This window comes from Sapajus apella, unplaced genomic scaffold (genome assembly GCF_009761245.1).
Source record: "Sapajus apella isolate SASKATOON/1434 unplaced genomic scaffold, GSC_monkey_1.0 scaffold1, whole genome shotgun sequence".
NCBI lineage: Eukaryota > Metazoa > Chordata > Mammalia > Primates > Cebidae > Sapajus > Sapajus apella.
Window position 1 is genome coordinate 60,077,995 of NW_022436941.1, and position 13,809 is coordinate 60,091,803.

General features: G+C 42.7%; 1 protein-coding gene across 1 annotated transcript in view; it reads right to left on the bottom strand.

Annotated features, from left to right (window-relative positions):
• Window positions 1–9,046, bottom strand: part of THBS4 (thrombospondin 4) — a 49,700-nt gene extending 40,654 nt beyond the window's left edge. The window contains exons 1-2 of the mRNA XM_032277288.1: window positions 8,774–9,046; window positions 4,187–4,390 (exon numbers count right to left, since the gene is read on the bottom strand). Of these exons, the coding sequence (XP_032133179.1) occupies window positions 4,187–4,390; window positions 8,774–8,861 (292 nt within the window). The 5' untranslated portion in view covers window positions 8,862–9,046. The remainder of the gene's footprint in view (window positions 1–4,186; window positions 4,391–8,773) is intronic.
• Between the last annotated feature and the right edge of the window lie 4,763 nt (window positions 9,047–13,809).

A 13,809-nucleotide genomic window follows, 5' to 3' on the forward strand; every position in this document is an offset into this window, starting at 1 on the left:
ATTCAAGTACAAGGTAAGCTAAGATGAATGTCTTCTTTAAGAGGTACAAAGTCATATTAGAAAGAATATCAGAGCCAGATGTGATAGCTCATTCCTGTAATCCCAGGACTTTGGGAGGCTGAGGTGGGTGGATCACAAGGTCAGGAGTTTGGGACCAGCCTGGCCAAGATGGTGAAACCCCATCTCTCTTACAATTACAAAAATTAGATGTGTGTGGTGGCAGGTGCCTGTAATTCCAGTTACTTGGGAGGCTGAGGCAGAAGAACTGCTTGAACCCGGGTGGCGGAGGTTGCAGTGAGCCAAGATCATGCCACTGCACTCTAGCCTGGGTGACAGAGCAAGACTCCATCTCAAAAAAAAAAAAAAAAAAAAAAGAAAAAAAAAAAAAAAAGGACATCAGAAAGAGCTGGAGATGGGTCTTGAAAGTGTCGGATTTGGGTGTGGAGAGGTGATGCAGGACATGCGCCGAGAGAGCAGGAACAAAAGGAAGGAGGAGGAGAGGCAGTGTGGGCGGCCCCAGGAGATGGCACTAGCCCATCTTGCTGAAGCTCAGGCTGCATGGAGGCTGGAATGAGGGATAAACTAGAAAGGCTGCTTGGGGCCCTGCAGTGGAAGCCCCAATGTCTCGCTGAAACATGTATACATTATTCAATTTGGAAAGGGGGCCACTGAGGTCTCAGAGATCAGGTGTATCTTGATCCAAATTCTGTTTGTGAACAGTAACGAGGTGGCCTTCAGTAGGCTGACTTTGCGAGGGTCGGAGTAGAAGCAGAGAGCTCAGTGGCAAACTCTTTCTTTGCAGTCTTCATTAGCTACATTTTGTTTCAGGAGCTCATATGGGGCCCAGAAGACCAAATTCTGCTCTTTGATGCTGTGTGGTCATTCTCCTTCCTCTCCCAGTCCCGGACTTTAATGGAGGGAAGGGTGTGTTTGATTTCCTACTCAGGTGTTTTAAGTCAGTAAAGATCCATTTGGGGTTCTTCTGTTTCACTGTTTCCCATGTGAATCAGCAGCAGAGGAGATCAGCTGAACCTTGGTCAGATGAATGCTGTCTGGAGTGTACCATCCAGGAAGATCATTTATGGGAGGTTAGGGGAAGAATTACGTCAGGCCAGCATGGTGGCCACTGAACACTGATCAGTGGGGAGTCTCAACCATAGGCTCTGTCCTTGCCTTGGATCTGATGGACCCAGTGACTTCTTTTTAATCTTCCAGTTAGAATGGACTTCTGCTCCTTCTTGGAACTTTTATATTTACCAGTGCTGGCAAATTTCATACTTTTTCAAACTGCTCCAGTGAAACAACTTCTCTGTGTCATTCTTCAACTCTTCAAGTTCTAATAATAGCATAAATCCCCCTTTACCTTATGAGAATTTTCATTCTAGATTCCTCCAGCACTCCTTTTACCCATAGTTTCTAAGGACAAATTATCTTTCCTATCTTAGGTTGGAGGGTAGGGAGATGTGCATCTTTCAGTCCTTCAGCTCAACCTTTTCATCTTTTCCTCCATATTTTTTTTTTTTTTTGAAATGGAGTCTCGCTCTGTTGCCCAGGCTGAAGTATGGAGTGCAGTGGCATGATCTCAGCTCATTGCAACCTTCACCTCCTGGGTTCAAGCAATTCTCCTGCCTCAGCCTCCCAGGTAGCTGGGATTACAAGCGCCCACCACCACACCTGGCTAATTTTTGTATTTTTAGTAGTAGAAACATGGGGTTTCACCACGTTGGCCAGGCTGGTCTCGAACTCCTGACCTCAGGTGATCTGCTCACTCCAGCCTCCCAAAGTGCTGGGATTATAGCCCCTAAAATTTTTGATCAGCTGGTATTTACAGCCAACTCACATTACCAGTGATTCTTCAGAGGAAACATACTAATGATCCCCTTACGTTCGGCCTACTCCCCATTAAATCTAGTGTTATTCTTATCTACATAAACTGAAAGGATCAGTTTGGGGGAAGTTGCTTCCTCGTGTTTCCCAGCAACACAGACTTTCTACAATGGGCTCATACATACTGGCCAATTTAGAAATAGAGGGTGAGAGGCAGTGAGGGCAAAAGCTAGGAGGAGTTTTTTACTCTGTATGAACTTCTGGCCATTAAGCTGGATGAACCAAAAGAAAAATCTTTGCAATGCCTCTGAAATAGACAGGTTAGGAGAAACTGCTGATCCACAGATGAAGAATGGTGATTTTTATAGATCACAAACTGCATAGCTGGGCTGTCAGAAGATGAGCAGTTCCTTCAACAGATGCTAGGCAAAATGGGGCTGTCTGATTCAAGGCAGAGAGATGGGCAGAATGACCCCTCATCAGGGCTGAAGATGGGGAAAGGGGGTAGGAATGGTTGACCCATCTGCTGGCCATGTCCCCAGACACACTTTATTATTTGACACCTCCTCATGGCCCCTGACAGGCTGTGAAGCACATACAGAGAAAGGAGACTTGTGAATGGGGTGGAAGTGGGGAAGAAGCATGTTGGAATTTGACAGAAAAGAGGAGTTAAAGTTCCATTCCTTTATGCTTTTTAGAGTCCTACAAAAGTTAAGAATTAGGAACTTCTTTCATCTCCAATGCCTACAGATGTAAGTGTACAATCATAAGTCCAATCTAAGAGAGAGTTTGAAGTGCTAGGAAGTGTCTTCTTTGTAAAGCAAACTGAAATAAACATAGAACCCAGCCAGAAGAACCAGTTCTATTTTTTTTTTTTTTTAAATACATGAAGCAGCAGGAACACACATCTGTCACATTCCTTAAAAAACAGCAACAGGTGTTGTCCCCAGGGCAGAAGTGGAGGAGAAGGCAACGAAAAATAGTGACCATTTTCTTTGGGACTCATTTCTCAGTGCTTATAGTAACTCACTACGGCAGCAAAACAGATGACAGCAGAAGGATCAAACCAGTAAATTGGTACGCACAGGGAGAAAAGAGCCCCAGTCATTCTGTTCTGCTGGTTAAGGTATATTCTCTCCATCATAGCCAGGTAGGTGCTCATGGAGCTAGGAGCTAGGTCTACCGAGTACTGGCTTCAAAGGGAACATAAGAATGGTACAGGGTGGCTGCCATGGGCCAATTGTTTGTATCTGCCCCTTCCCCCCACCCCACCAAATTCATATGCTGAACTCCTCATCTCCAGTGTGATAGCGTTTGGAGGCGGGATGTTGGGGAGATGGTTAGGCTTAGATGAAGTACTGAGGGTGTGGCCCTCGTGATGGAAATAGTGACCTTATAAGAGGAGACACAAGAGAGATTGCAGTGTCTCTCCATCATGTGAGGATACAATACATGATGGCCATCTACAATCCAGGAACTGGCCCCTTGTGAGGAGACCAATCTGCTGGTTTGGATATAGTATGTCTGTCCCCATCAAAACTCATGCTGAAATTTGGTCCCCAATGTGACAATGTTGGGAGGTGGGGCCTTGTGGGAGGTGTATAGATTATTGGGGCGGATCTCTCATGAATGGCTTGGTGCTGTTCTCGAAATAGTGAGTTTCTGCTCTTGTGAAACTGGATTAGTTCTCAAATGAATGGATTAGTTCTTGAGAGAGTGGGTTGTTATATAGCTAGGATGACCCTCAGGTTTTCTCCTCTTCCCATGTGTCTGCTTCCTCTTTGACCTTCTCCACCATGTTGTGACACAAGAAAGTCCTCGTCAGAAGCCAGGGCCATGCCCTTGAACTTTGCAGCCTGCAGAACTGAGCTAAATAAATCTCTTTTCTTTGTAAATTACCCAGTCTTAGGTAGTCTTTTATAGCAACACAAAATGGACTAAGATGGCACCATGCTCCTGGACTTATCATTCTCTAGAACTGTGAGAAGTGAATGTCTATTGCTGAAGCCAGGAAGTCAATGGTATCTTGTTATAGCAACCTGAGTTGACTAAGATAATGGCTGAATTGTCTCTCATCCTGTCCGTTCCAGAACTGGATTCAGAATAACATGAGGATGGGACAATGTCAAAAGGCATCTTGGTCACAGCAATTCTTCTTTTCTCTCAATGTCACTTTCTCCCCAACTCCACCTCCCCATATAGGTAAATGTACAGTAAGAAGAATTCAATATTGAAAACTGAAATGACTAGCGAGTGAGAATAAAATTGTACAAGGAAACCATTTTAAAGAAAGTATACCCCAAATCCTGAACTAGAAAAAGGAGTTTTTCAAGAAAATTATTTCAGCAAATTTGCTTACCTTTGTTTAAGCGTCCCATCACAGTAAATTCAAAATATTTACTGTTGTCAGTTGAAGAGTAAAGACCGAAGATGGTGGCTGAACTTTTAGTCTGCAGCTTGAAGGTGGAAATCACATAGAGATCATTCAAGGTGGGGTCTGTCAGGACTGGCAGCAGAGCACCTGGGTTCAGCCTCTGACTGGCCGATGGGAGAAGGTCAAAGACTGGGGAGGAGGAACAAGAAGGGGTATAAGTGAAAGATTCAACTTTGGGGAAAAACAGGGTTTTTTTTGGGTGGGAGGGCAATTTGACAGTCAGCTACAAGTAATGTAAACTAATGTTGTAATCCCTTTTACATACTGCCAAACTCACTAGTTCTTCCCTGTCACTTTCACAGTGGCTGGACATTTGAGCCAGAAGAAATGCAGCACAATATTCATCACTGCGTATAGCCCTCAAGAGAAGAGTCAATTTGCAAACACAAAATTGGGTTTGGCTGAACAAATAGCTCTGAAAATGCCCACCAGGAAAAGCAGTAAAGGCTTAAAGTACAAGGGGGACTGGTGAAAGCATCCAAGCCATTGTTTAACTGATGTCCCCAAGCAGTAGATTTCTGTCACAAAGTCCCTTAGGCACTTCTAGGACCAGAGCCAATTGTCTTTCCCTGGTCAGTGACAAATGACAGGGAATGCAGCAGAAAACATGAATATGGTGGTAGACGTGCTGGTGGAAAATGATTTGCTACTTTTGTGAGACCTAAGTGTTCCCTTTGTGCCTTTACATTCTCCGGCGTTTCTCTGATTAAAAAAATCCCAATGTGGAAACAAAACAAAACAAATTGATGTGGTTTCAGTTTCTTGACTGTGTCTTGACTAATAGAATTGGTCTGCAAAAATCAGAATCTGCATTTGTATTTGTATAAGTTGCTTTTGATCAAGCAAGCAGTACTTTCTCTCACAAACTTTTTATATTTATGAAAGCTATGAGAAAGTATGCCCAGAGCCATTTAAAAGGCAAAGGCCAAATTTGGGTACTACTTACTAGAAGTTACTTAGTATATCTATTAGCATTTGCAGATATCATTTGAACAATTCCATAGCCTACAGGAACTTCAGCACCTACAGCTGTCTCTTGGATATAATAATTTGGTTATTAAATGGGTAATATTGACAATTCACAAAGAGTTCTTACAAATCAATAAAATAAGCATCCTAATAGAAAAATGGGCAAGGAATATAAAAGGCAATTTACATAAAAAGCATTAGAATAACCATTAAGCATATAAATAAATGTTAATGTATTTATCTAATGATGCAGGAGTTGCTAACTTAATAAAATATTGCTTTTACCATCGAATTGGAAAACTAGTAAATATAACAGTATCCAACTGTTGGTGATGGTTCAGGGAAATGGGCATTCTCTGTACCACTATGTAAGATTTACACTAGTATAAACATTTTGAAGACAGTTTAAACAATAGTATCAAAGGCACTAAAACATATGTGCTCATTGATCTGGTAGTTTTACTTATGGGAATTTATCTTAAGGAAATAATGGATAACATGGTAAATGATTTAGGTACAAGAATATTGGCCACTAGTGTTAATTCTAGAATTTCTATTTAGGAAAGAATTGGCTGAAAATATAATTGAAACAGAGGTAAAACTGAGCTCTGTTGGCACACTATTTTGCTATGAAAACATAAACTGTCCTTAGCAGAAAAAAAAAAAAAGAATAAGGGCTTGGCAGAGATTGAGGAGATGGTTAAAATCACCCCAAGCCATCCTGTGGCTCTTGTTCAATAAACTATTATTTACAATATCAAAACACAGGAAACAATTTAAGGGTTCTATATTACAACCTTGGCTAAATACATTTTGATTCTTCCAAAAAGAAGAATATTACCTATTTTTTAAAATGTAGCTCAATACTTATAGATATAAAAAGATGTTCATGATACATTAAGAAAAAAGGATTCTAAAACTATATGTATAACACAATTCCATTTGAAATATATATTTGCACAGAAAAATATTTGAAATGAAAGATAATACAACAACATGTTAATAGAAGCTATCCCTGGGTTGTGTAAGTTTTAAATTTCCTCTCTTTTATTTTTTGCTTATCTAACTTTTATTTTTTCCACATGGGCAGGTATTGCTTTTGTAATAAGAATAAAAGTTTTGAAGCAAACAGGCAAAACTCTAGTTACTCAAAAATGTCTACCCTTTCAAAAAGACAATTTGTCTTCAAAGTGGATTTATGCTGTATTTTTCACATGTACCAGAGGTCCTTACACAAGAATGAATTCAATATTGAGACTTATTGGAAAGTAGAACATCTGTTGTGTTCCTCTTAGTGCCTACATTCTTATACCATAAATACTGTTGCCTACTGAATTTCAAAAGGGAAATTGGATTTCTTAATTTTCAAAAGAATTGGAAACTTTGTATTTTCACTAATGAGGGCAAAGGGAAATAAGGCAACCTATTACAAAGTTCCATTCAGGACAAAACATCTTGAGAAAAGAGATGTGTGTTTCAAGTATGGGAACGACCTTCAAAGCAAAACTCATAGTACTCTTGATTCTTGCTTTGACTCCGATCAGGTTCATGATGTAACTCAAGCTAAACTTGTTGTATTTCAATCTGTGGTTGTCTGATTCATTTGCATCTCTCTCAAGAGGCAGAGGTGGGATTAGTTAGTAATGAATATAGAGAGTGTTTTGAAAAGGAAATGAGACACTACCACTTTCTATTAATGTTATTATGTTTTAGTAAAAGTACCAGGATCAAAGCACAAACCTCTAATGTTAGAGGTGAAATTACTGCTACCAATGAGCCCAGCTACCACGGTATGTAAATTGAATATGTACTAATTTAAGATTAGTAATGCAGCTCAGAGGAAGAAGGAGATAAGCAAATTATCCTGTTAAGCCTGATAATTGCAGACTAGATAATGCAATAAAAAAAAATCTATCAGAAACTTGACTTAATCAGGTCATCTACAGCAACTAAATTAACCAGGTAATTTAGGTTGTACAGGCTGAGTTCAAGTCTCCATGAAATGATCAGGTATGTCTGAGAAACAAAGTAACTAAGGCACACCATGAACTTGTATGTTCAAAAATCCAGAATGTATATAACAAGAAAAAATTATACCTATAAATTCAAACCTGCCAAATATCATCACAATAAGACATTTGAAGTGTGGTTAAAAGCTTCCTTTCTTACCTTCCTAGAAGTATGGGGTATAGTGTACATTACAGCATTTCAAATATTTCAACAGAAACTAAAAGTTAGCAGTACTGTGGTGCCTGAAACCACAGTGCTGGTTGTCTGGTCTGGAATCAAAATGAGTTATTTGGCGAAATGCAATTTAAATGCCCTCACAGGCATTCTCTGCCCTGGCTTCAAGAGGAATAACAACTTTTACTTCAGGTTGTGTGTCTCTCCCAGTTTTATTTCCATAGCCAGGAATAAATCAACACAGGCACCAAGTTCAGACAGATGAAGCTCCCCACTGACCAGTGGGGCCCATTAAAACCCCTAATTTTTTTTTTTTTTTTTTTTTTTTTTTTTCTTAAATCATGTCTTCCTTTTGGTCTTTACAAAAAAAAAATCTGTTTAACTGCTTTCTACCCAATGGCTATTTTCACTCCATTTTACCAAGGGATTTGAGGATTGTTCAAGTATCTGTTCACATTATTTACTAAATTTTTACCTTTTCATAGAAAAAGACCAAATTCTTTTTTTAAAAAATTATAGATTCAGGGGGTATATGTGCAAGTTTGTTACATGGGTGTATTGCATAAGGTGGCATTTGAGTTTCTGGTAATCATCCAGTGAACGTAGGTAGTTTTCCCAACCCTCACCCCGCCTTTCGGAGTCCCCAGTGTCTATTCCTTCCATCTTTGTGTACCCACTGTTTTGCTCCAGCTTCTGAGAAACGCTATTTGATTTTCTGTTCCTGCCTTAATTCACTTAGGAAAATGGCCTCCAGCTGCATCCATCTTGCTGCAAAGAACGTGATTTCATTGAAAAGGCCCAGCCCTTCCTATTTATCTCAGAAATTAAGACATCAAGCCAACTCCTGAAAGAAACTTTCTTTTTGGGGGTTCAAGCAAAGTCAGAGCAGAAAATGCACGTGCCAGGGCAAGTAGAGTAATTCTGCACCTTTCTCAGGGATGTTCCGAGCAGACTCTGGGCGAACGTCCCTGGCCTGTGGAAGGATTTAGGGAGCAAGGCTGACTGGAGGGAACCGGCACAGGGTGCAAGGCTCGGAATTCACCCTACACCAGAGCCTAGCATGTTCGAGGTCTAGGGCCCCTGTAGCAAGTTCTGAAGTCAACCCCACGTCTTTGCATAGTCTGAAACAATTTTGAATCCCCCAACTATTTAGGGAATTGTTCTCATCATTGGATAATCGAATTTCAGAAAATTCTAGACTAACCACTACCTGCAATCGCAATATGCTTTGATTGGGCCCGGGAGGGACAGAGGGGCTGAGCAAGGCCTCAGGAGCACAGGGCCAGCAGGTCCCCCACTCGCTCCCCGGATGGGGCACCCGGTGCCCATCGCCCCCGGGCCCGACCCGAGCCCGCTTACCCTGGGGGGTGGCCTGGGCGCCGGCCGCCAGCCACGGCTGCAGGACCAGGTGCAGCAGGAGGACTGCGACTCCGCGCGGGGCCAGCATGTTGGCTCTTCCTGCTCCCCGCGGGGCCGGGGGCAACGGCGGCGTTTGCCCTGCCTGGGGGTCCCTGGGTCGTGCGTCGAATCTCGGTCGGGGCCCGGGCCGGCGGCGCAGGTGACCGGGGCGCGGCGTCCGGGCTGCCGTCGGGGGCGCGCTCGCGTCCGGGTGGAGCAGAGCAGGGGAGCTGGCGTCTGGGCTCCGCGGCCGCGGCCGGGCGCTTTATGGTGCGGCCGGGCGGGGGAGGGCCGAGGCGGGGCGGCCCCCTTGGCGGGCGGGATCCCCTGTCCCGGAGCTGGGCGGCTGAAGCAGCGGGCTGGGGCTCAGGGAGAAAGGCGCGGGTGTGAGGATGGGAAGGAGCCTGGACGGACCAGGTCCTGGGTTGGGTAGACACGGCCCGACGCGCAGGGTAGGGGTGAGGATGCACAGTCGGGGCTGGAGAGAAAGAGGGGCTGAGCAGAGGCACTCGGGGCCACAGGGGAAAAAAACGCAGGAAAGGGGCGAGGGGGAGGCAGAAAGTGACACTGACCCACCAGCTTTGGGCACCTTCAGGCCCCCACCCCTTGTGCTCCTTTTGTTTTCTAAAAAGAATATCCTTTGGATCCGGCTTTGAACACCCACCCTGGGTTCCCTTGCAAATGAATCCTGAAGCTCTCCAGGAACACTGCCTCCTAAAGTGGCCCAGAGAGCAATGAGTTTCTTTTATTTCTTCAAGCTTTTCTTGAACATTTGAAAGGCTGGATTTTTTTCTCTATGGTTTTGAGACACAGTGAAAGTTTGAAAGTTTTTGTGTTTTTAATGGAAATAAAACACATCTCAAGGAATCCATCCAGACAGAGCCATTTCTAGGTTGGGAATCTGTGCTTTATGGAGAATTTATTTTCAGTCTGGTTTCCAAACACCCTCCTGCCCACCTCCATTCCTCTGTCACCAAAGATTCCATGGGACAGTTTAAAGGTAAGAGGGGTAGGACTTGAAAAAGATCGGAGGAACATAAGTAATTTGCCCTCCTCCTGGGCAAAGCCCCAGAATGATATAGATTAAGTAGAGGAAAAAATATTTCGTAAACAGTGGCAAAAATTTCTCCTCTTAACAATCTTTGGATGGAGAAGATCCAGCAAAGAATTGCTATCCTTCAAATAATTCCATTTCAAAGTTTAATAAGCCACAAACAGGGAGATTAACGCACCATTTTATCTCCAAACTGCTAAAATAACCTGACACCAATTATTCAATTTACAGCTAGCGATCTAGAGATTTGTGAGCTATCTGCAGAGCTCTCTTCTATGTAAGGTCCAATACAGGTCTATCCAGGCTTCCTTTAACGCCACATTACACTAAAGTCGCTCTTTGGAATGGGGCACCATATGTCTACACATGAAAAAGCACTGAGAGACACAGAGGATATCTGTACATATCAACGAATGAGATGGACTAGATTTGGGAATCTTCAGATCTCCAGACTATGTTCCCAAGAGTGGCCTGGGTTGAGGGGAATCCAGGCTCCCAACCTATGCTTCAAGCAGAACCAGCCTTGCTTTTCTGTATTTTGTACAGTAGACTTCAGAGATTAAGATTTTCTGTGAAGACAGTGTTTGGATGTTCAAAATTTTGAAAGCCACTATTCAGTGATTCTCAGCTGATTGGGTATATCAGAATCTCCTGGGGAATTTAAATAAATAGTGATTAGGTGCCTACAGTGAACAAATGAAACCAAACATCAAAAGAATACACTATATCATACCATAGACTTCTCTGATACATAAAATAGGGTTACTCCTTAAATGAGTCACCGAGCAAGCTTATCAGATGCCTGTGAGAGTTCTTGTGCAGTGCGCCAGACATTGTCTGTTTCCTCTCAGATCTGGTGCTTGCCTGCTGCATGCCTGTCAGCAGTCTAGGCAAAACGGGAGACTAGAGAGCAATAAGAAGGTAGAAGGTAGAAACTAGAGTATGTCCTTCTCTGTGACCTGAATGGCTGCATCTTCTTTGTGACTCTTGCAGGTGAGGTCCACCAGGATGCTAGCTTCTGCCCTTTCACCACTTGTGCCCTCCAGCCATGACGTTGGAGGTCACTTCCTGCAGTTGCTAAAATATGGATTGCCTTAGTCTTCCCTGTTTGGCATCTCAGTTCTTCTATTATATATGTAATCATTTCCCTGTATTGAATTTCTTCTATTTAAAATACCTAGAGTATTTGCTAGGAATCTCCATGGTGAGAATGATGTACCACGTGCTGCTGGACGTGGATGTGTTGGAGGGCACCCTGCAGCGTCTGGAGTCTGGAGATGTGTTCCCCATCAGCTGCAGGATCCCCAGCATGCTGCTGAATGATGAGGAAACTGAGAGTTGGTCATGCCACGTGCCAGTTTTTCTTTTTATGACTGTGTGTATTTTTGTTGATGTTACCCTCTTTCTAAATTCTGCCATATGTATCCCCAACCCTTGACTCAGTGACACACCAAACATACAGTGTTCTTGAGCACGATAGTATTTTTTTTCCTCATTGAAGATTCAAAACAAAAAGAAAATCTAGAAATGTTTTATTCCTAGCAAATTCCCAGCAAAATAGCTTGCACAACATGATGGTTAATATTGTCAACTTGATTGGATTGAAGGATACAAAGTATTGCTCCTGCGTGTGTCTGTGAGGGTGTTGCCAAAGGAGATTAACACCTGAGTCAGTGGACTGGGAGAGGCAGACCTACCCTCAATCTGGGTGGGCACCATCTAGTCAGCTGCCAGCACAGCTAGGATAAAGCAGGCAGGAGAAGATAGAAGAGTAGACTTGCTGAGTCTTCTGGCCTTGATCTTTTTCTGTGCCAGATGCTTCCTGCCCTAGATGCTTCCTGCCCTCAGACATTAGACTCCAAGTTCTTCAGCTTTTGAACTCTTGGACTTACACCAGTGATTTGCCAGGCTCTTGGGCCTTCAGCCACAGACTAAAGGCTGCACTGTCAGCTTCCCTACTTTGAGGTGCTGGGACTTGGACTGGCTTCCTTGCTCTTCAGCTTGCAGATAACCTATTGTGAGACTTCATCTTGCGATCGTTAGTCAATACTCCTTAATAAACTCCTCTTCCTATCTATTCTATTAGTTCTGTCCCTTTGGGAACCCTGACTAATACACAGATACAGGCATACAATAAATTTTGGTTGACTACTAAGTGTAATGGAAAAACAAAAGAATCAAATGACTTTCTGTTAGCCTAACAGAATTTATAATCTGGTTTTTATGCAGCCATTCACTGGGGAGTCTCAGTAAACTTTCTCTTTATGTCCTCAGAGTCTAAAGTAAATTTGATAACAATAAAATTAATTTAATTAGCTATGAAATATATGATAAAGGAGGCAAAGGAGTTTATTTCCATGCCACTTCTTATTAAAATACCTGTTGATGTAGTTACATTGGATTTTATTTCATTTATTTTAATAATGTATTGCTTTATTTGATTTTTCCCCCCAGTATCTGACTGTAAGCTCATCAGGACTACCTCATTTATTTTTGTAACTCTAATTCCAAGTGCAGTACCTAACATTTAGTAGTAAATATATCATTGAATTGCCTTTCCTTCTCTTAATACTATAACCTAGGATAAGAGTTGTGACATGTTAATAATACATTAGTAGGTACAGTAGGTTACAAAAATGGCCCCAATTCTTTACTGCACTATATACACATCTTTTATTCTTCTGTATATGCATCTCAGGGCTTGGCCATGTAACATGTTTGGCCAATAGGATTTTGGCAAAAGTGCCACAAGCAGAGGCTTAAAAAGTGCTTGTGTGATTGGGCTGACTTACTCCTGCACCTTTGCTTTTGCCATGATAGCATGCCTGTGCTAGCCTATTGGAGGATGAGAGACATGTAGCAGAGTACAGCCACCCCGGGCAAAGCCAGTCAAGATCAGCTGACAGATGAATGAGTTCTTTTCTAATGTTGTAATACAGAGTATGACTCAATTTTTGATGTTTGACTGCTGACAGCTCTCAAGCCCCACCACTTCCCTCCCTCTCTGCTCCACATCTTGGCAAACTGATAAGAATGCCTAGGTGCTCCTTCCTTGGCGCTAGCAGGAAGTTCCAACAGTATAAGCCCTAGCCCACATACAAAAACCCTCACCACAGCGCCATTCCTAACCACAGCTAAGAATCCCAAAGCCATTCTCCTTTCTTGTTCTCTCTAGTTGTTTTCAGACCAGCTTGGGAGCCCATCTTACTCTCCTCCAGAATCCTTATTATGTGAGCAATAAACCTTTCAAACCCCTTTGCTACATGTGTGACAGCATTATTGATTTTGACATCCAAACCCAATTTTGAGAGTGGGGATCTATCCTGCTCCTGTGGGTAACTATAGCACTGTTCTTCACAAGTGGGACAAATCGCCCGTACTGTGCATTGCTATTTGGTGCAACTAAGTAGAAGTTTTATACATATGTGTTAATTGATATAGGCATAATAAAGTTTCACTACTTATGTCAGGTTTTCCACTTGAATTTTTGAAGAAAATAGAAATGGATATATTAGCATTAAAAGATGGATAAAGGGGCCAGGCATGGTGGCTGACATTTATAATCTCAGCACTTAGGATGCCAAGGTGGGAGACTCACTTGAGCCCAGGAGTTGGAGACCAACCTGGGCAACATAGTGAGACCTCATCTCTATAAAAATTAAAATTAAAAAATTAGCCAAGCATGGTGGTGCCCACCTGTGGCCCCAGGAACTTGGGAGGCTGAGGTGAGATAATCGCTTGGGCTCAGGAGGTTGAGACTGCTGTGAGAGCCATGATCATGCCACTGCATTCCAGCCTAGCCTGGGTGACAGAGCAAGACCCTGTCTCAAAAAGAAAAAGATGTTTACATTCTACTCTGTGATGACATTTATGCCATAGCCACTGCATTCCAGCCTGGGTGACAGAGCAAGATCCTGTCTCAAAACAAAACAAGATAGTTACA